Genomic DNA, 23,133 nt, shown 5'->3' with positions numbered 1-23,133 from the left:
GGAAAGAGTAACGCAGGCCTGCACGCATGGAGCATGACCAACAGAAAGGATAATTCTAACACAACAGGGCATTGTCTTATTTGAAACATTTACTACCTGCTAGTTATTGGAGTGCAATTTCAGAGTGGGTTACAACATCAACTCCCTTCTGCTCCAGCCAGAGCTGTAGTCCAGAACTAGAGGGTGCAGGTTGACAAAAGCTGGTGGTTTTGTTCTATAGTCAACTTCCTTTATTGCCATTCCAGTGATCCAGTCTTTTTGTATACATTAATAGAAACTTTTAACAACTCTGTTCTAAATGGTAAATGTTATTTTATAGCCACAGGAGCAAAGCTCATCCCATACTCTCCCTCCCTGCAAAGAAGTCCCACTATGCAGGAGGACTTGCAGAGATCTAGCCAACCTGCCGCTTCTCAGGTAAGGTGGGAAAAAAATTTCAAGTGAACAGAAACATTAAAAGAACTTCCATGAAATAGATACACAGGTGTGTACCAAACTGATGGAGGACAGGAGCTTTTAATAGGTTTTAAGTTAGTGAGAGTAAAATGATTTTTTTGTTTTCACTTAATTGAATTGGGAGGCATAGCAAACTAAAACTTTTCCATTCATACTGGCATGCCATGACCCTCTTGAGCATGCTCAGGAGTGTCTAGATGAATCAAGGGCTTTTCTTTTCTATGTCTAGGAAGTCCTCTCTGCCACTGGTTCCCCTGAAGTTAGAGACAATAAAATATAATTGGCAAGACACTTGTATGGAGGGGAAGGTACACACACACAAACTGGAGTTATCATGATCAGAGATAGGTGCTCTAACTCTTCTGCCCAGGCTCTTTTTTCTAGCTATCAAGGAATATTTGCTGAAGCCGCCTCCTTTCACACTCTTGTATTATTTTGACCACAGGTGGTCTGCACTTGTGGTCAAAGAGATATTAGTGCTGTAACACCAGTAATCAGTATGTGCTTATCTTTCGAATGATGGGAATTGTTAAGAGAAGGTATTAATTATATTTAATCCTCCAGGTACCCCCATGTGTGGGTTAAAAGGAAAAGAAAAATGGCTGGTGCCTGTTTTTAAAAACATGGGGCTAGCACATAGAGAGCCCCAGTAGCAGAGTATTAAACCCAGTCATTATGCATATTAATGAAGCATAGGAATAGGTTATTAAACCTTCTTTAACTCCATTCAGCTGCGTGAAGCAGCTGACCCCCATTTTGCCACTTTTTCAGTGAAACCCTACAGACTGCAAAGTAAGTTTAAAATGCTTTACTTACAGCTTCTAGGTCTCAGACATGCATCGTTCCTTATGCAAGAGCAGTAGTATAATGCAGGTAACAATATTCTTAGAAATACAGCAAAGCAGCCTCCTGGAACAAAAGTTACTGTACTTACTAGAAAAGTAACATTGCTCTTTGTTTTCTTGTTTCAGCTCTCATCCCAGTTTAACATGTTCCAAACTATCAAAGACCAGCTTGAGCAGAGGACTCGAATACTGCAAGCCAATATTCAGTGGCAGCAGGAAGAGCTGCAGAAAATCCAGGAACAGCTGTGCATCGTGCAGGATTCCAACATACAGGTTAGCGGGAGAACGTATTTTTCAGACAAATTACTCTTGATTCAGTGAGTAGCAGAATTCTTGAGCAGAACTTTATTTCCACGCTCAAATCATCTTGATGCACCATAGGCCACCACACAGAGGAGGGTTTTAGGCATGCAGCAGTCCATTTCAGTATATTTAAGGCAGAGAGGACTAAATAAGTGTCAAATAAAATATGCTGATCCATACTGAAGTGGGACAGAAAATTCAGCAGAGACTTCAAGAGTGAAAGAAATGAAAGGATTGGATAGAGCAGGTAGATCGTGATCTATTGGTAGATCACTGGAAGTCTGTGGTAGATCACCGGTAGATCAGTGGCTCCCAGGAAAGAAGCTAAAAAACTTTGGCCTTCCCTAAAAAAACCTTCAACATCTTTGGCCTGCACTTTGGCCTGCACCCCTAAAATGACCCGAACCACCAAAAACAGGACTTTCCTTCCTAAAAAAAGCTCAACAACTTTGGGCTGAACCCCACAAAGTGGGTAGATAACTGCTAGTTTTTAACTCTGTGAGCAGATTGCAGTCTCTTGGAAGTTGGCCACCCCTGGGATAGACTTATGGTCATTATTCCTTAATAGTACCTTGTAGAGAGAGAAATATAGAATGAAACACAAGAGCTCAATTTTAACCCGTGCTACAGCACTGTAGCTGTAGCTACAGATGCGGGTGGCGCTGTGGTCTATACCACAGAGCCCAGGGCTTGCCGATCAGAAGGTCGGCGGTTCGAATCCCCGCAACGGAGTGAGCTCCCGTTGCTCGGTCCCTGCTCCTGCCAACCTAGCAGTTCGAAAGCACATCAAAGTGCAAGTAGATAAATAGATACCGCTCCAGCGGGAAGGTAAACGGCGTTTCCGTGTGCTGCTCTGGTTTGTCAGAAGCGGCTTAGTCATGCTGGCCACATGACCTGGAAGCTGTACGCCGGCTTCCTCGGCCAATAAAGCGAGATGAGCGCTGCAACCCCAGAGTCTCTACCTTGTAGAGAGAGAAATATAGAATGAAACACAAGAGCTCAATTTTAACCCGTGCTACAGCACTGTAGCTGTAGCTACAGACACGGGTGGCGCTGTGGTCTATACCACAGAGCCTAGGGCTTGCCGATCGGGAGGTCGGTGGTTCGAATCCCTGCGACGGGGTGAGCTCCCGTTGTTCAGTTCCAGCTCCTGCCCACCTAGCAGTTCTAAAGCACGTCAAAGTGCAAGTAGATAAATAGGTACCACTCCGGCAGGAAGGTAAACGGCATTTCCGTACGCTGCTCTGGTTTCACCAGAAGTGGCTTAGTTATGCTGGCCACATGACCTGGAAAAACTTTCTGTGGACAAATGTCGGATCCCTCAGCCAGTAAACCGAGATGAGCACCCCAATCCCAGAGTCGTTCGCGACTGGACTTAACTGTCAGGGGTCCTTTACCTTTATCTTTTTACAGCACTGTTAGGGATATCTTCTTCTTTGGCGATTGCTCATAGCCGAGTAAGATTGTCTTCCATAAACACGGTTTTAACAATGAGTCCGTTGGTCATGGGGCTACATGGAATGTATGCAATTTATTAATGCAATTTGAAGAGACTTGCTGGGACCACAAAAAGAGAATTAAGGGGCTATATTTGGCATGTAGCAGAAAAGCAGCCCGGCAATATTGTTGAAAGGAAATAATATGGGTAGAACCAAGCCTTACAGGGAAAATGTCACCTTCAGCAGTTTGTTAGAAACGGTATCTTTGAAATAAATGTCTCATAGCTATAAATTTGGCGTGGCATCCTTGCTTCTGATACATTGTAAAAATAATTGCTGTTGATAAGAGCTTCCTGGTTCGATCAACGCAGATGGTTAAAATGTCTGGTTTCCATAGAACAGCTTTCTTCCGTTGTCTTCCTAATATGATGCTGTCTGTTTCTAGATGCAAGAGGTGTTGTGCTTTCATGTCTTTTGCTTCTTTCATGAGAATACTAATGAGACTGCCAATTAGAAGAGATTAGTAATACTCTTCTCATGTCTTGACACCCTGAAAAAGTAGTTGTGAGATTCTGCAGTGGCATTATCTACTTAGACTTGTTTACGATGTTGAAGGGGGTGGGGTGAGGAATCCTTTCTTTTCAGTGGCATTTCAGTTCTTCTTTAGTGGTCCAGTCATGACAGGATGGTAAGAATCTTGGGCAAAGCCGCTGTGAATGAAATACCGGTACTTTCTGTGTTGGCACTTTGGTGTTGCTCCCAGTACGTTTCTGAGCACAATTCAAAGTGTTGGTGCTGACCTTTAAAGCCCTAAACAGCCTCGGTCCAGTATACCTGAAGGAGCGTCTCCACCTCCATCGTTCTACCCGGACACTGAGGTCCAGCACCGAGGGCCTTCTGGCGGTTCCCTCACTGCGAGAAGCGAGGTTACAGGGAACCAGGCAGAGGGCCTTCTCGGTAGTGGTGCCCTCCCTGTGGAACGCCCTCCCACCAGATGTCAAAGAGAACAACAACTACCAGACTTTTAGAAGACATCTGAAGGCAGCCCTGTTTAGGAAAGCATTTAATGTTTTAATATTAATAATTTTAATTAAAATTAAAATTAATTTTAATTAAAATTAATTAAAATTAATAATTTTAATATTCTTTTGGAAGCCGCCCAGAGTGGCTGGGGAAACCTAGCCAGATGGGCGGGGTATAAATAATAAATTGTTGTTGTTGTTGTTGTTGTTGTTGTTGTTGTTGTTGTTGTTGTTGTTGTCCTTTTCTGAGGAGAAAGGTTTTGACACTAACACTCTTGAGGTGCCTGACTGTCAGTATTTTGCACGAGAGGTTCCAAGTGCATTTAAAGGTAAAGGTAAAGGTACCCCTGCCCGTATGGGCCAGTCTTGACAGACTCTAGGGTTGTGCGCTCATCTCACTCTATAGGCCGGGAGCCAGCACTGTCCGCAGACACTTCCGGGTCACGTGGCCAGCGTGACAAGCTGCATCTGGCGAGCCAGCGCAGCACACAGAACGCCGTTTACCTTCCCGCTGGTAAGCGGTCCCTATTTATCTACTTGCACCCGGGGGTGCTTTCGAACCGCTAGGTTGGCAGGCGCTGGGACCGAACGACGGGAGGGCACCCTGCCGCGGGGATTTGAACCGCCGACCATGCGATCGGCAAGTCCTAGGCGCTGAGGTTTTACCCACAGCGCCACCCGCGTCCCGTATCCAAGTGCATTTAGTCCTGCACAATAGAAGTGGGTTAGTGCAACAAGAGCAACAAGTGCACTTAAAGAAAACAACAGACTGTTTGCTGCACAATAGAAGTGGGTTAGTGCAACAAGTGCAACAAGTGCACTTAAAGAAAACAACAGACTGTTTGCTGTTAGGAGAGTGACAGGGAAATGCATTGAAAAGTGTGGAGTGAATGAATGAGAATAATGGGAAGGTTTATAAACACCCCACAAGCAAATCACGATGAAAGCTCATTATCATATGATTGGTTGGAGGCAATCTGTCACAGTACAGCAATTAAACAGCATGACTCCTATTACAGTGGAACCTTGGTTTTCAAATGTAATCTGTTCAGGAACACCGTTCAGCTTCTGAAACGTCCGAATACTGAAAGCGGCAGCCTCAATACAACAGGGAAACTCAAAACGGAAGCTGCGTGGCACGTTCAGCTTCTGAAAATTGTTCGAAAACCAAAGCAGTTACTTCTGGGTTTTCGGCATTTGAAAGCTGAAACGTTCGATTTCTGAGACACTCGAAAACCGAGGCTCCACTGTATTTGTTCGTACTACGTTCATAGCTCATGGGATCATGTATATGTACTGAGGCAACAATCTCAAACTTAGTTTTAGGATCTTTGCACACACATGTTCTCTCTCTCTTGTGCTCCATTTCAATGGCTTCTCATCTTCTGTATTTCCGTTTGTTTTGCAACATTTTTGTGTTGCTAGATAGCTAGAATTCCTTAAGTTGAAGCCTCATGCTTTATATTTTTCTTGTTCTATTATCTTGAAGTTTTTTCTGGACGGAGGCACAATCCACCCTGTTTTCATAGCCGGCAAAAGGAAGTTGTCCTTTCAGAAAAAAAGTATAGGGATATGATTGTTGGAGGCTGTCTTCTTCTTCTTCTTCTTCTTTGGCAATCACTTGTAGCCGAGTAAAATTGTCTTCCATAAACAACCAAGCTACTTATTGGACAGGAACACATTTGCTAAAATTCCAGTGGAAGCTTTTTCTATCTTGGGGTGAGATGGGGATAATGTCAGCAGAAAAGCGTGTGTGCTTAACCCCCTTTCCTGATAACTACTTTTCTCCCCTGTGGGGTTGCACACACATTTCCCCATCTGGAATCCCATGAAGAGGGAAGTAGAAGAAAACAATTTGAAGCAGAAAAACTGGGGACAGGGAAGAGTTTACCACCACCAGCCATCACTTCTCTGCTCTTATTTGCTCCCTCCAAAAGCTCATTTCCCATAAACCAAGTGTTAGTTGCAATTTAGTAACATGTGTTTGCTTGTAACATCTAGTTTGACCTTCAAATATTTGCAAGAATTATGTATGTCAGAAAGTATTTGCAAGAATTATGTATGTCAGAGGTTTCTGAGTGAATAGGATGACAAATGTATTCTGTTCCTGAATAGTGGATTTGGTTTTCTAAACAGTGTCAGTCCTTCCACAGCTGGTTTAAGGTGCATTGCACATGTAATATTTGAGCAATTCTTATCCAATGCTTGATTTGGAAAGAGGTGACATGCAACTTTCCCTGTAGAAACTTCTCTGACAGCCCCAGATGTGTGACAGGTGGCTGTGCTTATGCAATTGTGTGGGAAATGGACTTTCTGTGTACTCACAAGCAACTTCACACAGTCTTCTAGCATTAAAAGCATTTTCAGCAACTGAGGCCTGGATCAAGTTGAGCTCCCTAACGATACCCATTTATAAGCGTTAAGTTATGACAACTTGAAATTGGAACTGTGAATGTATTTCTTCCATTGATTTGCCTAACAAGGAAATCGAAAAAGTAACCACCTTTCTCTTCCAGATGTTTTTACAGCAGCCAACAGCATCTCTGAATTTCAGCGGCATGCCGCAGCCAGAACCTCAGGAGAAGCCAGCGGTTGAGTCTCAGCAGCAAGTTGTGCCGAGGCCTTCGAGGCCTTGTCTCCAAGAGCAGATTGCGGCTCCTCAAGCAACAGACCATCAAATGTTAGGAGAAGAAAATGTGTTATCAAACCAGGTAAGCAGACCTGCAGTGGTCTTACAGCAATCTTTTTGTGGAAAAAATGTTCTCTTCTTTAAACATTACTTTAAGTCTTAGGTTCATCTTCAATCCTACCTCTTTTGATTCTTTATTTAGTTCTTACAGCATTTCCTGTACTGTAGTTCTTGTTTGCCTTTAGGTATTACGGCAATATCGCCTGCCCTTTCGCTCTTTCCACTAAGGTTTGTGTGAATCTGTGTGTTTGTTCTAGCTATCCATAATCACCATTCTTGGGGGGGGGGGGGATCTTTCAAAAGGGTAAATGACCAGACCTACATTCAATGAATATGAATTTATTTCCCTACTTTACATAATTACACCTTTATGAGAGGCTGGAATAAACTAAATTTGGATCTGGTAATTTGGCAAAAAAATATTCACAACTTAATTCTATGTGTTTTTACAATATACCCAAAGCTTTTGGTTATTGTTTCTGTGGGTGCTGTTGTTTTTAACTGTTCTAGGATCAAAAATCAGCAAGAGCCTCACAAGGAATGCAGGATAGCTGTCAATCTTCCAGAAGCTTAACCTCACAGTTTAGCAATGCCTCTGTGCTCCCACAGTCTTTGAGCAGAGCTCCACCTGATGCCATTCTACAGGATAACAGCCACCAGCAGAGCACTCCAGATTTCAGTAATGATCGACAACTGAGGTAAAATAATTGAAGTAACCTACTTTTTTTAAAAAAAAAGTTGAAGAATTAAATACTATTTTTTACAATGGCACTATATAAATTTGAGTGTTTAGTTTATTACTATATAACAGGTAAATACTGCACTTTGAACATTAAGAAAATACTCCATTTTATCAAGTTACAGCACTAGATTATTAGTAAGTTTGAAAGAAAAAAAGAGGAACGTGGTGCTATTATTGTTTATTCAATTTCATACCTATCCTATACCACAGGGTTCCAGGGTTGGGTTACAGAAATGAAAAATTGAATATTAAAAACAGTATCAGAATGGGGATGGAACAAACAGACTTGTGGGTTACAGGTAGGTAGCCATGTTGGTCTGCCATAGTCGAAACAAAACAAAATAAATAAAATAAAATTTAAAAAATTAAAAATTTCCTTCCAGTAACACCTTAGAGACCAACTAAGTTAGTTATTGGTATGAGCTTTCGTCTGCATGCACACTTCTTCAGATACAGACTTGTGGGTTGTTGTTTTTTCTAAATGATGTTAGCACTATGTATTTGCCTTAAAAAGAGAAAGAAAAGATACTGTTTACTTCTTTGTTCTGTTTTGAAAAAGTTTTTAAACTGATGACTGGAAAGAAAATACAAGGAACAATAAGTAGCTTGAAATAGAAAACATGTCCCTGTAGGAAACATAATGTGAATGGGGGGAGGGGGAGAGAGGACCTTACATCTCCACACTAACTGCGTCATGCAGTTAGCTGCCGTTTCAAACTACCTGGGGCAGAAGAAAGCATATAAAGCCTACTTTATGTTCTGGACTGGCAAACTGAATGGGAGCTCTAATAACCAACTTAAAAATCTGATAGCCCAATGCTCACTAGATTTCATCAGAATGCAGGACTGTCATAGAAGATGGCTGTTACTTGAGGCAGGAACAGCCACCACATCACAGGTTGAGAGCATGAAAACGTTACAGTCAAACACTGTGGCAGATAATTTGCCACAGGGAATTTCAGCGATCTTTGTTTACCAACCACAATATGTAGATCCACTCCTAAGAAGAATGAAACTCCTTGTACTCCTTGTCATACCTCGGGTTAAATGTGCTTCAGGTTAAGCATTTCCAGGTTACGCTCCACGGCGACCCGGAAGTAACGGAGTGCGTTACTTCTGGGTTTCGCCGCTCATGCATGCACAGTCAAAATGCCATCACGCGCATGTGCGGAAGCGGCGAATCGCAACCCGCAGACGCAGGTTGCATTTGTTTCAGGATGTGAACGGGGCTACGGAACGGATCACGTTCGCATCTAGAGGTACCACTGTATAAGAATGGCCACATTTGATAATAAATCCTGAGCTACCATTTTTTTACTACGACTAATTACACTCTATCCCTGAGCCTACTGCAGATTTAACTCTATTGACTTCTGAGCATGCAACTACCTCACATGGAAAAAATCCTTCCGACCCTTTCAGTATCTGCAGGTTAGTGTCATTCTTCACTGACATTATTTAATTTCCTGTTTCCTAGACTGTTACTCAGTCAGCCTATTCAGCCAATGATGCCTGGTTCCTGCCATGCGAGGCAGACAACAGATGTTGATGTGACTGGACATGAAGCTAAGTATGTAGCATGTTACTGGGGGCAGGGGTAGGAAGGAAAAGTTTGAAACTATACTGAGAAATGCCACTTAGATGGAGGTGGTAGAATGGCAACTCGTGCAGAGGTAGTACTTGGGTTAAGCAGTCTATGTCAGAGATGGAATTAAGGGTGGCTGCATATTTTGAAAATCCAGATGTTGTCCTGCCATATCTTATCTGCCCCACTGCCAAGCTCCCGCAATTGCACGGTTTTTCAGATCCCAGTTGCCCCAGTACATTGTTTCTCTCATGCATCATGCAATGCTATTTTTCTAGGAAAAGAGGTGCCAGAACTCACCATGAACAGCACCCTTGTTCTCTTAGAATGGCAATGGCGCCTACCTGAGAGGTGCCGGAACAGAGTTCCAACGAGTTCTGGCTGGAAAAATGCCCTGCCATCATGTACTGGGGTTGTCATGCCAACTGGAGAATGAAAGGGACCAGGTTTGGTGAAAGTGTTGCAATCAAGGAAATCTGGAGCCTGCTACTTAGAACATTATCTTGCTGATATTGTATCAGAAATTTCTAATATACCTCCTATAGCTGGTTCTTTGCTTTTAACCCATAAACTCACCATTTCTAAAGATGTGTCCACATATTCTCAACCCTCTGGGCTACCCCAGTAAAAAGGTAAAGGGACCCCTGACCATTAGGTCCAGTTGTGACTGACTCTGGGGTTGCGGCGCTCATCTCGCTTTATTGGCCGAGGGAGCCGGCGTACAGCTTCCGGGCCATGTCGCCAGAATGACTAAGCCGCTTCTGGCGAACCAGAGCAGCGCACGGAAATGCCATTTACCTTCCTGCTGGAGCGGTACCTATTTATGTACTTGCACTTTGATGTGCTTTCGAACTGCTAGGTTGGCAGGAGCAGGGACCGAGCAACGGGAGCTCACTCCGTTGCGGGGATTCGAACCGCTGACCTTCTGATCGGCGAGTCCTAGGCTCTGTGGTTTAGCCCACAGCGCTACCCGCGTCCCATGGCTACCCCAGTAACAGCAACTAAAACAAAAATGCTTAGTTGCATCACCCTCTGATCAGCTTCTTCCTTTTCCCACACTGCCCCATTCCAGGTCAGCCTTCTCCACTTCCAAGATGCCACTAGGTATGCACAATATATATGCCCAGGAGTTATGTGTAGTAATGAATGTGCCTGGCTTTTTCAATTTTTCCCAACAATCGGCATATCTGCATAGTCCCCGAGTCAGCAGCAGCACCTGCTATTTCTCCCAACCGTTGTCCATAATACATTGCAGTATGACACCAGTGTTTTAGTCGCAAATTCTTGGCTGAAAAACTTAGGACTGTTTCTTTGAACAGATACTTTCAAAGCCTACAAGCGTTCCAAAGTTTGGAAGAGCAAACCTCTGGAAGCAGTACAGCTATAGTGCTGATGGGACAAGCAGTGTTGCCCCCTGGGTTCTCTGCAGCACAGCCATCTCAGCCTTCAACTTTGCAACCTATGCATCAGCACCATCAGCAAGGCTACCTTCAGGTGGGCTGCAACAGAACTGACGGTACCTAAATGGGTAAGCTGCCCTGAAAGTATTTTTTTCAGCTGAAGGGGCGGCATACAGGGTTTTTTGTTTTAATTTTTTTTTAATTAAATTGGGTAGTTATTCATAAAGTAATAAAGACCCTCACATTATTTTAAGAATGGCAGAAGAAATATGACATGGTTGTTTATAAACCCTTTTTTATTAGGAATGCTAAAAAAATAATAAAACAAGAACTCACAATGAAAATGCAGGAAGTACATAAACAACTAAAATATTTCTTCAGTTGTTATTTATATCAGATGTCCAACTGATTTATTAATGTTCTCAAGTGACAGCTAGCACTTCTAGATGTACATTTTTGGGGGTGTAGTGCAGTTCTAATATCATATGAACGGAGTCCACAGTGTCAAACATTTTGTTTTCTTTATTTCTTTAAATACCCTCTGTAAATTAGTCCATAGTTGTCTCTGTTGCAGTCTAATGTTAGGTCTCATATTCCCAAATAAAGTAACCATAGGCAGGAATAGGAGCACAGGAATCTAGTTGCCTTCGGTTAGACTATTGGTCCATCTCGCTCAGTATATTCTGCAACTCTTCAAGATTTCAGATGGCAGGGATAATCTGCACGCAGAGCAGGTGCTGAACCTAGACCACTGAACCTTGACAAATGGAGTCTCGTAACCAATAATCACTATACAAAACTCTTAGTGACTTAGTGCACACCGACCCCTCTCGCTCTCCAGGCTTCAGGAAGCTATCTGCAAGCCTTGGGAGCCCGCGGGAGTTCCTGCCGGGCTCCCACGGCTTGCGCAGTGCTGCCTCTTATCCCGAAGCCCGGCGCGCTGAGCGGTCGTGCCGGGGCTTCGAGTAGCTCTGCGCAAGCCGCAGGAGGGCTCCCCCGGCTTGCGGAGAGCAGCCTGTTCTCACGCCTTGGGGGGGGGGAATATATTTTTTTTCTTTATTTCCCCCCAAAAAAACTAGGTGCGCCTTATGGGCCGGTGCGCCCTGTGGGGCGAAAAATACGGTATATATAAAAGTTTATATAATTCTATGTGCCTTTTAAATATGATGGAGGAACTCAGACTCCCAGTCAATGATATCCTCCGCTCTGGATACAATTCCCAATTGACTGTGCTCCTCATTTGGAATATCACTGAGGAAGTGAGGTTTCAGGAGATTGTGGCTTCTGTGTATTGGAAACATCTGCTCACATTTTATGCACGTCAATATGTGATCTGGAGCAGACACATTTGATTCTGCTGGAAACTTTGCATTGGGACACCAGCTTCTAAATCTAACTTCAGCACAATGTGAGTGTCTGGTGTATTTCCTTTTGTTTTATGGATCCTGCTAATTTCCTTGTTCCTTTTGTTTTTTCCTTTTGCAACACAAAAGCTCCCTGAATAATTATTGTATTGTCATTGACTGCTTTTGGCTTTATAGCCAGTAACTTCCCTTTTAAAAAACAAACAGTCATCATTCCTCCCACTAAAATGGTAAGCATGAAGTGTGGCAATAAGATAAAATGGAGTCCCATAGGGGGGAAAGGCGGGGTATAAATGAATAGATAAATAATTGCACAAGCCCAAATATACCCACTATAGGAATACAAAACATGCCCACAACAGAAGGTTCTTGACAGTAAGAGGCCATCAGCCAAAGGCAGTTTATATAACAAATTTGAATACTACAGTCCTAATTTTTTTTTACTATGAATTAAGTTAAGCCCCATTGAACTTAGTGGGACATATTTCTGAATAAACATACCTAGGATTGTGCTGCAAGTATTTTCATATGTGCCCATGACAAACATGATTGTGATGAAACCATTGAAAGAGAAAGTGGAATTAATGAGCATTGCCAATGGAGGACAGAAAAGGAAGCCCAATTATTGGACGAAATGAGTAGGGAAAATCCACTTGCATTTTGTGATTGACTAAATTTCTGACAACTAGAGCTTATCAAAAAGTTCTCGTTCACATAAATCATGGGCCACCAACCTTTTCATACCAGTGGTTGTTGTTGTTTAGTCGTTTAGTTGTGTCCGACTCTTCGTGACCCCATGGACCAGAGCACGCCAGGCACTCCTGTCTTCCACTGCCTCCCTGGCACACAACAACTGCTATGGGAGTGCAGTATAACACAACATGGCAGCCATGGAGGCATGGCATGGTGCAAAACTAGAGAGAGTACAGTCATTGCTGTTTCCCATCCTCCCTCCACAGACTACCTTTTATTTGCTACAGGAAGTCACCTATGTTCTCCTGGTCCTGATTGCGGAGATCACACAATACTGATGTTCCACAAACATAAGAGTGCTGTTGCTCATGACAACAGGGAGAATTCTGCAGTACAAGGGGGGGGGGGAATATACAAAGGGGCCAATCACATTCACTCTTTCTCACACAGACACACACACACACCACTTGACCATTGCCATTTCCCAAGAATTGTTTTTTTCTAACAATATAAAATCCCAAAAATATACAAGGGCCGCCAACCTTGCAATCCTTGGCATAAATGGTGCCAAGCTTCATTCATTGACTTAGCTAACCACATTTTAAGTGTTCTGCAAACTTGATCCTAGTCCAACAGCAACAGTTCCGTAGCAAAGTTTTTCCATATAAGCAGAGGGCACATCTCAGTAGTGGCGCCCACCCTGTGGAATGCCCTCCCATCAGATGTTAAGGAGATAAGTAATTATGAAACATTTAGGAAACATCTGAAGGCAGTCCTATATAGGGAAGATGTTTTAAGGTAAAAATTTTTACTGTGTTTTTATATATCCTGGAAGCTGCCCAGAGTGGCAGATGGGTGGGGTACAAATAAATTATTATTATTATTATTATTATTATTATTATTATTATTATTATTAAATTAACAGAACTACTGTTTTTGATCTGCTAAACCATTATTTGACGGTGTCAGGGGTTTAGGTGCAGAGGCACGGGCAAGGGAGGAAACAGAGAGCGAAGGGGAGGAGACAGAGGAAAGGATGAGTGATGACGACGACCCGAGATCTCCCAGTCTTTCCAGTGAATCAGAGGATTCACAGAAAGGAGCACCAGTGGCCAGGGCAAGGGGGGAGTCTAGGGAGGCACCCCAGGAAGATAGAGCCAGAGGAGACTCAGGGGGGAGCAGCTGGAGATCGGGACCAGCGTCACCGCCAGGAAGCAGGGAAGAGGAAAGGAGCCAGGAGGGAAGCGCTGGCAGCTCACCACAGGAGGGAGGGCAGGAGTCAGGAGTGGCCACACCTCCATCGGGGAGCGAGGAAACGGTTAAGAGGAAAGTGGAAGGTTGGGCGCGCGCGCCAAGTTCAAATGCAGAGGAAGGCGGCGCAGTGAGCAGCCCCGAAAGGGAACCGGGTCCTAAAGCCCGGCGCAAGGAGGCAGAAGGGTCCGGGTCAGCGTCAGAAGAATCCCGGAAGGAAGAAGCCCCGGGGGGTAGAGGGACCCAGAGGAGGACAGTCAGGAGGAAAAGGTGGAGCAAGGCTAGGATATTAAGTTGGTGCGCACGGGGCGGAGACTCAGACGGAGCCTCGCCGATCTAGCTAGTAGACGTAGAGTTGCAGACAGCAGCGTGAGAATGGAAACTGTAATTCAATAAAGACTTTTACTTAATGACCGCTGGCTAGCGTGATCCTCTGTGAGCTAGGATCTTGAAGCAGCTCTGACAGTAGGCTCCGTCTCCACATTGTGGGCATCTGCAGCCTCGAGGAGAGGAGAATACAGGCGCCCACTAGCGAGCTCACGAACGGCAGGAGACATGACGGCTGAGCAGCAGATAGAGGACCTCAGAAAAGCAGTGGCACAACTGAACGCCGAGGTTCTCGCATCCAGGAAGAGAGAGGACGAGGCAGCTGCCGCCTGCAGGGATCTCCAGGTCAGGTTAGACGTACTGGCAAAGCAACCACCCCGGCAGGAGGGAATTGGGTTGGCGAGACGGACAGGCGGGCTGCTCTCTCACTTCGATGGGAACCTGCAACAGTATCCCAACTTTAGAGCCGACGTACTGTGCGCACTGCAACTGTTGCATAAAGACTTTAGAGATGAACAGGAGAGAGTGGGGTTCATCATGTCCCATCTGCATGGGGAGGCGAAAGCATGGTTGCGCAATTTATGGAGAGATAACGATCCGGCGCTCCAGAATGCGGATGCCTTTATTAAAGCGATGGATGGGTGTTTCTTATCAAGTATTGACATTGATCTTGCACGGAAGGAGGTGCATGGGCTGAGACAAGGGAGGGCCAGCGTCAGACAGTATCATGCACGCTTTTTCGCCTTGGTCAGCGCCCTGGAATGGGACAGAGATTCGGCTCCTGTAAGAGACCTCTTTTGGGAGGGACTGCACAACTCGATTAAAGATGAGATAGCGAGGGGGGAGAGACCCCGAACCACCCAGGAGGTCGTTCAGAGGGCACTGGCCGTGGGGGTGAGGCTGGAAGGACGTCCGTGGAGCAAGGACGAAGGACGTGGAGGGCGCGAACCAGCCGGGGGCCCCTCCTTCTTTCCCAGAGAAGCAGCACGAACGCAATCCACGCCTCCGCCAGGAGGAGGAGCCGAACCTATGGAGGTTGGAGGTGCAAGGGCTCAGTCAGCAACCAGAGCCCTAGCACCGGCAGCAGTGAAGGCGAAGCCTCCTAGAGGGACCAGGAAGTGTTACGTCTGTGAGCAGCCAGGGCATATGGCGAAAGAGTGTCCCCAGAGGCCCCACAAGCTTACTGCAGCCTCAGCAATGGTGACTGCAGCAACGCAGCAGGGAGGACCACAGCAGGGAAACGACAATGTCTGGCTGGAGGAAGAGGCACTGGGGCCCAGCCAGACGTGTTAGTGACGCAGTCCCCAGAAATTTTACAGCCAGTGAACCCCCTCCCGCCCAAACCAGTAGTGAGGCTCACAGCATCTCTCCAGCTGCCCAATGGAATCACCATGGACGTGCCAATCACCATCGACTCCGGCAGCAACGCGGACTTTATAGGGCAGGAATTTGTCGACAGGCACGCTGTGCAGTTGCTGCCGGCCACACTGCCCCTGCAGGTTGTCACGGTGGATGGCAGGGAGCTGCTAGGGGGGCAAGTGGTGAAGCAGACGCCACCAATGGTGATGCGACTTGGGAATCACAGGGAAGTCATCAGCTTCAACGTCACTCAACTGTCTGACACGCCCATTGTATTGGGTATGAGTTGGCTGGACAAGCACAGCCCAACGATGGCTTGGTTCCAGAGGCAGCTGGTCTTCGGCTCTTCCTTTTGTGCTGAACACTGCATCGTACCCAGGCAGGAAGGAGAGGAAGAGGAGTCACAGCTGCTGCTAGGCACACTGCAAGCGATTCCCCACAAGTACGCAGAATTTCTGGAAGTTTTCTGCGAGAAGGAGGCGGACAGGCTACCCCCTCACAGACCATATGACTGCAAAATTGACCTGCTGCCGGGGGCGGCGCTGCCTAAAGGGAAGCTGTATTCCATGTCTGAGGACGAACTGCAGGAACTCAAAGACTTCATCGATCTTAATTTGGAGCGCGGTTTCATCCGGGAGTCTAAGGCAGTGGGGGGCAGTCCTGTATTCTTTGTTAAGAAGCGAGACACGCCCCAAAAAAGACTCGTAGTGGATTACAGGATTTTGAACAGTGTGACCAAGCCGTCGGACTTCCCCATGCCCCGCATCGACGACCTCCTGGCGAAGGTACGGAAGGGAAAGGTGTTCACCAAGTTGGACCTGCGGGGGGCGTACAACCTCATTCGCATGCGGGAAGGTGATGAGTGGAAGACAGCCATGTTCACGCCACTGGGTACCTACGAATACAGAGTTATGCCTTTTGGACTGCAAAATGGCGCTCACGTTTTTCAAGCATTTATGCATCACGTGTTGGCGGGACTTCTCTACAAGACGTGCGTCTGTTTCTTGGATGACATCCTGATCTTTTCGGAGTCGCAGCAAGAACATGACAAGCACGTCAAGGAAGTGCTGGGCAGGCTAAAGCAACACAGGCTCTACGCCAAGCTGGAGAAGTGCCAATTTGACGTGCCGGAGGTGGATTTTCTGGGCTACAAGTTGTCTGACAAGGGGCTCGCCATGGACAGCGCCAAGGTTCGAGCGGTGTTGGATTGGAAGAGCCCACGCAACCGGAAGGAGGTCCAACGGTTTGTCGGCTTTGCGAACTTCTATCGCAAGTTTATCAAGGGCTTCGCGATGCAGACGGCGGCCATCACTGACACCCTTAGCTCCAAGAAGAAGAAGTTCATCTGGACAGAGCAGGCGGAGCAGTCCTTTCAGGCCCTCAAGCGTCTCTTCGCGTCGGAAGAGCAGCTGCTTCATGTCAACCCCAGCATGCCGATGAGGGTGGAGACAGACGCTTCGGACAGAGCCGTGGGGGCGGTCCTGCTGCAGAAGGACCCGCAGGGCGTGTGGCGGCCGGGAGCGTTTTACTCCAGGAAGCTCAGCAAGTCCGAGCAGAACTACACCATATGGGACAGGGAGTTGCTGGCCATTCATGCAGCGTTCAAGGCGTGGAGGCACTTTCTGATCGGCGCCAAGCACACGGTGCAGGTTTGCACGGACCACAAGAATCTGGAACACTGGCGCACGGCACAGTTCCTGAACCAGAGGCAGATACGTTGGGCTGAGTTCTTTGCGGACTTCGACTTCCGAATAGAGTATGTCCCGGGGGACACCAACATCATGGCCGACGCTCTCTCCCGCAAGCCACAGTATCTGGAGGACGCAACACCAGCGGCCGCCATGCACATCTTTGCACCGACAGTGTGGGCGTGCGCCGCGGTGACCGTGGACCTAGAGGCGGTGCGGCGAGCGTTGCAGGGGGACTCCTTCGCACGAACGAAGATGGCAGAGGTGCGAGGGGGCAAGGCAGCGGCCGACGGTTTCCAGCTACGAGATGGCTTGCTCATCCGTAAAGGGGCCATCTACGTGCCGGGTGACGAACTTCGAGCCAAGGTGCTACAGCAGCTGCACGACGCACCCACGGCCGGGCACTTTGGCAAGGAGAAGACGGTGGAATTAGTAGCCAGGGATTTCTGGTGGCCTGGAATGAGAGGGGAGGTCGCAGACTACGTAGCGAGGTGTGACACCTGCCAGAGGGCAAAGCCGGTGCACAAACCGCCGGCTGGACTGTTGGAGCCGCTGCAAACTCCGGTCGAACCTTGGGAAAGGGTGGCTCTGGACTTTGTCACGGATCTGCCCAGCTCAAGGGGCAAGACGGCAGTGTTGGTGGTGGTGGACCTGTTCTCCAAGATGGCGCATTTCATTCCGTGTGCTAAGGTGGCCACGGCGGAGCAAACCGCCAAACTGTTCATAGACCACGTGTTCAAGGTTCACGGTCTGCCACGGTCTATTCTGTCCGACCGCGGGCGGCAGTTCATCTCGAACTTCTGGCAGAAACTGATGGGCTTCCTAAACGTCAAGATCAATCTGGCGTCGGCGAGACACCCGCAGACCAACGGGCAAGCGGAGCGAGCCAATGCCATCATGCAGCAGTACCTGAGATGTTATGCAAACCAACAGCCTGCGACGTGGGTAGATTACCTGCCGCTTGCAGAGTTTGCCTACAACAACACGAAGCACGTTTCCACGGGCGTCACGCCGTTCTTCGCCAACAACGGGCGGCACCCTAGAACCTTTCCGGGACTGGAATGCAGGGGAGAAGGGGAGCCGCAGTCAGCAGATGCGTTCGCGTCGGAGCTGCAGGAAGTCCACGATCAGCTGCGGCGCCACCTGGAACTGGCTAAACACGCATACAAGGTACAAGCGGACAAACACAGAAGGGTTGGTGAAGAGCTCCACGTGGGAGACTGGGTCTGGTTAGCAGCCCACGCAGTGCCGGCCAGGTCGTTGGCCAAGAAGAAACTAGGGCATAAACAACTGGGGCCCTACCAAGTCGAAGAACAGGTCAACCCGGTGGCTTTCAAGCTGGCGCTCCCGGAGGGTTCCAGAATGCATCCGGTGTTCCACAGATCGGTGCTCACTCCCTACAAGGCACCGCACAGGTTCCAGGAACCCGGAACGGCGCCGAGTCCGCTCAGAGAAGGAACGGGGCACGCGGGAGTGGCACAGGAGGAGCGCATCAACGAAGTCACGGAGATTTTGGACTCCAGATGGGGGGAAGAGGGAGTAGAATACTTTCTCGCCAGGGAGGGCACCCCGGCCAGTGCGAACAGCTGGGTGCCGGGCTACGCTTTAGACGAACCTCTGCTCAAAGACGAGTTTCATGCCCTCTTCCCACATAGACCTATGCCAGCAGACTTTTTCGACGACTGGCTTTTCACGCCCACGCTTTCGGACAGCACGTTCAGGGGGTTCGACTCGGACGAGGAACCGACACGAGACGTCCGTTCCCCGGAGGGGTCACCCTCGGGATCGGTCTCAGAACCCTCGTATTGGTGGGACGATAGGCCGGAGGAGCAGTTCCGCAGGAAGTGGCTGGACTGTTCCGGCAGAGCAACGCCGCCTGGAGGAAGTGCGGGAGAGACGGACATGGACATTTTCGGGGACGACCCTGGTTTCGAGCACGGCGGCACAGAGATGGAAGAGGAGGTGACTGTCGTCAACGAGAGCAGAGAGGAAGAACTGGAAGAGTTCCGCTGGAGGCCTGCCACGGGAAGCGACCGATATCCGACGTTCGTCCCTTTGCAACAGCAGCCCCCAGTTCCAGCACCGGAAGGAGGGGAGGGGGGACTGGGGGGCTTCGAGGGGGGGATGGATGTCAGGGGTTTAGGTGCAGAGGCACGGGCAAGGGAGGAAACAGAGAGCGAAGGGGAGGAGACAGAGGAAAGGATGAGTGATGACGACGACCCGAGATCTCCCAGTCTTTCCAGTGAATCAGAGGATTCACAGAAAGGAGCACCAGTGGCCAGGGCAAGGGGGGAGTCTAGGGAGGCACCCCAGGAAGATAGAGCCAGAGGAGACTCAGGGGGGAGCAGCTGGAGATCGGGACCAGCGTCACCGCCAGGAAGCAGGGAAGAGGAAAGGAGCCAGGAGGGAAGCGCTGGCAGCTCACCACAGGAGGGAGGGCAGGAGTCAGGAGTGGCCACACCTCCATCGGGGAGCGAGGAAACGGTTAAGAGGAAAGTGGAAGGTTGGGCGCGCGCGCCAAGTTCAAATGCAGAGGAAGGCGGCGCAGTGAGCAGCCCCGAAAGGGAACCGGGTCCTAAAGCCCGGCGCAAGGAGGCAGAAGGGTCCGGGTCAGCGTCAGAAGAATCCCGGAAGGAAGAAGCCCCGGGGGGTAGAGGGACCCAGAGGAGGACAGTCAGGAGGAAAAGGTGGAGCAAGGCTAGGATATTAAGTTGGTGCGCACGGGGCGGAGACTCAGACGGAGCCTCGCCGATCTAGCTAGTAGACGTAGAGTTGCAGACAGCAGCGTGAGAATGGAAACTGTAATTCAATAAAGACTTTTACTTAATGACCGCTGGCTAGCGTGATCCTCTGTGAGCTAGGATCTTGAAGCAGCTCTGACAGACGGCATCCAATTTTGTTTCACATATAGGTAGAGTCTGCAGGCCCTTTGCACAGTGAGCAGGCAGATTCTTTGCTCTTGCCTTCCTACCCTCGACAGGAAGAAAGCGTAGAGTACCATCATATGCAGTCACAGCAACAGCAGCCAGAACTTGCTGCCAGGAGGACTGTCGGTTTGCCTGAATCCTCAAACATGGAACAACATCTGCAGTAGACTCTGCTGTAACAATCAGTACACATTTAGCTTTATTGAATGGTGGGTGGCTGGGCAGGAGGGAAGCCAGCCTTTGCATATGTGTTCATTTCAGAGTTTTGTGATGTAAAGAGATTGCCAAGCGCAGACCTTGGTGGATAGTGCAATAGGAAAGGAACGGGAATTATTTTGCAGATGTTTGCACTATTTTGTGAGTACATTATGTATATTAATACTAATACATACCATCATGTGCAAACTGGTATGTGTTAGTAGACGATTCTTCTGACTATTTTGACCAGAAAGTATTCTGGCTATTCCAAAAAAAAAAGGGGGGGGGAATACGAGTTACTTGGCCTTCACTATTTTGATCTTTTGAATATGAAAAGCACTGGTTCAGAGAAAATCTATTGAGAGAATGAGAGATTATTTTTATTAATATTATTATTATTTTGCACAACTGCACAAAAGGCATAACCTAGCACTTTCGGTGAATAAAAGTTTGTTCTGGTGGCCAGATAAGCACTTCCAGTGAGAGAGAGAACATGTTGTCCTTTATTTAAATAAAAAGCACCCTGCAGTTTATAGACCTTGGACTCATAACCTGAAAGTATTAACTTGTTACCTCTCCCTCTTGCTATTTCTAATGTTTCAAAGAAATTACACTGGACATTTTCCTATTTACTTAGTGAACTACAATTGTAAACAGTGAACCGAAGCACAATCATGCAGCTATTATTCCAATGTACTAGTCATGCTCTTTAAACACTTTGAAGAGAATCTTTTCTACTAACTGAACAGTCCCCTCACAACTGTTCATAGAACAAACACCTGAAGAATATGCACTGTGTTACAGCCCATTAAGTGGAAAAATGCTGCAACTATATTACATATCTTTCATTACTTACGTTTAGGTTTGACTTTTCCTCCAAAGCGTTGCACTTTTGTATGCTTTATGTTGATGTTTCTAAAAAAAGATTTTATGTAATTATTCAATAAGTAGCGTATAAAAAAAGTTGTTGTAAACAAAACAAAACCCCAACCTTGACCTATTTCTATATAAAATAAAATTATATGGGATTATGTGAACATTATTTTGTTTATGAAAGACCAGCTCATTTCACAAGTGAAAAGCGTTTTTTCTCTCCATGCTTTTTAAAGAATTAATAGTTTGTAAAAAACAAACTGAAATATAGAACTACAGCTTCAGGCCTTTAGCTTGGACATACGGGTGCCTGCAGAGAGCTGTTAATACAGCACCCTTTGCACCAGGCTTATATGAAACAAATGACTAGCCTGATGTGGGCTTTTTGCTAACCCTTTTCATTTTTCATTGTTTTACAGTCTGTTGACATGTTGATAATTGATGGGTAGGGTCTGTTGCAGTGCTTATTATGAAGTATTGAGCATGTAGTATGGTGTTTGGTGGGTAGAAGTATCTTGTTACTACGGGGAACATACTGCAGCATACATACCGCTATGGGATGTGGCTGGCGCTGTGGTCTAAACCACTGCCAGTCGGAAGGTCCCCTGTTCAAATCCACTTGATGGGGGTGAGTTCCTGTTGCTCTGTCTCATCTTCTGTCAACCTAGTAGTCCAAAAGCACACCAGTGCAAGTAGGTAAATAGGTATCGCTGTGGCGGGAAGGTAAACGGCATTTCCGGGCACTCTGGCTTCAGTCACAGTGTTCCATTGCGCCAGAAGCGGTTTAAGTCATGCTGGTCACATGACCCGGAAAGTTGTCTGTGGACGAACACCAGGTCCCTAGGCCTGAAGTGAGATGAGCACCGCACCCCATAGTTGCCTTTGACTGGACTTTTAACCATCCAGGGGTCCTTTACCCGTTTATTTTTATTTACATACCACTTTTGTCCATACCCTCTTCCCATGCAGTGAGAATTTTACTACACCTCTGGCTACTGCAAATGGTACATGAGGCTGTATGCAATGCATTCTGCAGTAAAACACTCTTTTGTAAAAAATTAGTTACCATATATTTAGTTACTTTTACTAGTTTATGCTTTGTTGGGGCTGGTGGATCAATCAGTTTTGCCGCTAAGTATAGGTAAGTATAGTTATAGTATAGATATACTATAGTATAGGGATGCAGGTGGCGCTGTGGGTTAAACCACAGAGCCTGGGACTTGCCGATCAGAAGGTCGGTGGTTCGAATCCCTGTGACGGGATGAGCTCCTGTTGCTTGGTCCCTGCTCCTGCCAACCTAGCAGTTCGAAAGCACTAATGGTCATGGGTCCCTTTACCTTTACCTTTATAGATTATTTTGAATTGCATTGCCTGATCACAGCCTTTCCAGCTAGGTTGTAACAAACTCACCAGCCCCAACGCAACGCACAACAAAGGTTTGCGCAGTGTAGAGATTGTGCATGCCATTTGTGCATGCCATTTCAAACCAGGTTGATAGGGTCTGGAGGAGCATCACAATTTCATGTTTTCTGTTTCATGTTCATTTCTGTTTCTATCAGTCCCTTGAGAAAAATATGACTGCAGGCACACACCTGGGAGGGAAGAATTGTATTCCTGCTTTAAACAATCCTCTAGGAATAACAAGCAATTGTCCCTAGCAAAGGATGAAGAGTTGATGTCTACACCTTTAATCTAGAATTTGGCTCCCTCTCAAACAAGCTTTTTATAGGGCTGAAAAGCAGTTATCACACACTGGAACCTTGATAACAAAGTCTCAAGACATCTAAAAGTCAAACAAATGTATTGAGGTCAGAGCCAATTTCTGATGTAGGATTGTTGTTCTTGCTTCCAGAGATCTTGGCTGCAGCTCCAAACATGCTTAATAAGAGCAAAGATTCCCAAGTTGTGTGTTAGGTTAGAGAGGGGGCATAAGTGTACCTTTAAAAAGTAAGCCTCTTGGGTTCTACTACCT

At 46.9% G+C, this 23,133-nt stretch overlaps 1 protein-coding gene across 4 annotated transcripts in view; it reads left to right on the top strand.

The window, feature by feature from the left end:
- NPAS2 (neuronal PAS domain protein 2) overlaps positions 1-21,330 on the top strand; it is a 106,093-nt gene extending 84,763 nt beyond the window's left edge. For 3 of the 4 annotated variants that reach the window (XM_081198331.1, XM_081198330.1, XM_081198328.1), the window contains 7 exons: positions 320-417; positions 1,428-1,574; positions 6,582-6,776; positions 7,265-7,452; positions 8,974-9,066; positions 10,401-10,575; positions 20,075-21,330. In XM_081198331.1, coding sequence (XP_081054457.1) covers positions 320-417; positions 1,428-1,574; positions 6,582-6,776; positions 7,265-7,452; positions 8,974-9,066; positions 10,401-10,575; positions 20,075-20,257 — 1,079 coding nt within the window. In that variant the 3' untranslated portion in view covers positions 20,258-21,330. Of the gene's footprint in view, positions 1-319; positions 418-1,427; positions 1,575-6,581; positions 6,777-7,264; positions 7,453-8,973; positions 9,067-10,400; positions 10,610-20,074 lie in introns of all 4 variants that reach the window. The other variant, XM_081198329.1, reaches the window with a different exon arrangement.
- Positions 21,331-23,133: the final 1,803 nt, after the last annotated feature.

The sequence above is a fragment of the Podarcis bocagei genome, assembly GCF_964188305.1.
Source record: "Podarcis bocagei genome assembly, chromosome: 6".
Taxonomy (NCBI): Eukaryota; Metazoa; Chordata; class Lepidosauria; order Squamata; family Lacertidae; genus Podarcis; species Podarcis bocagei.
Note: the sequence above shows the minus strand (reverse complement) of the source record. Positions and strands in the feature narration are given on the sequence as shown.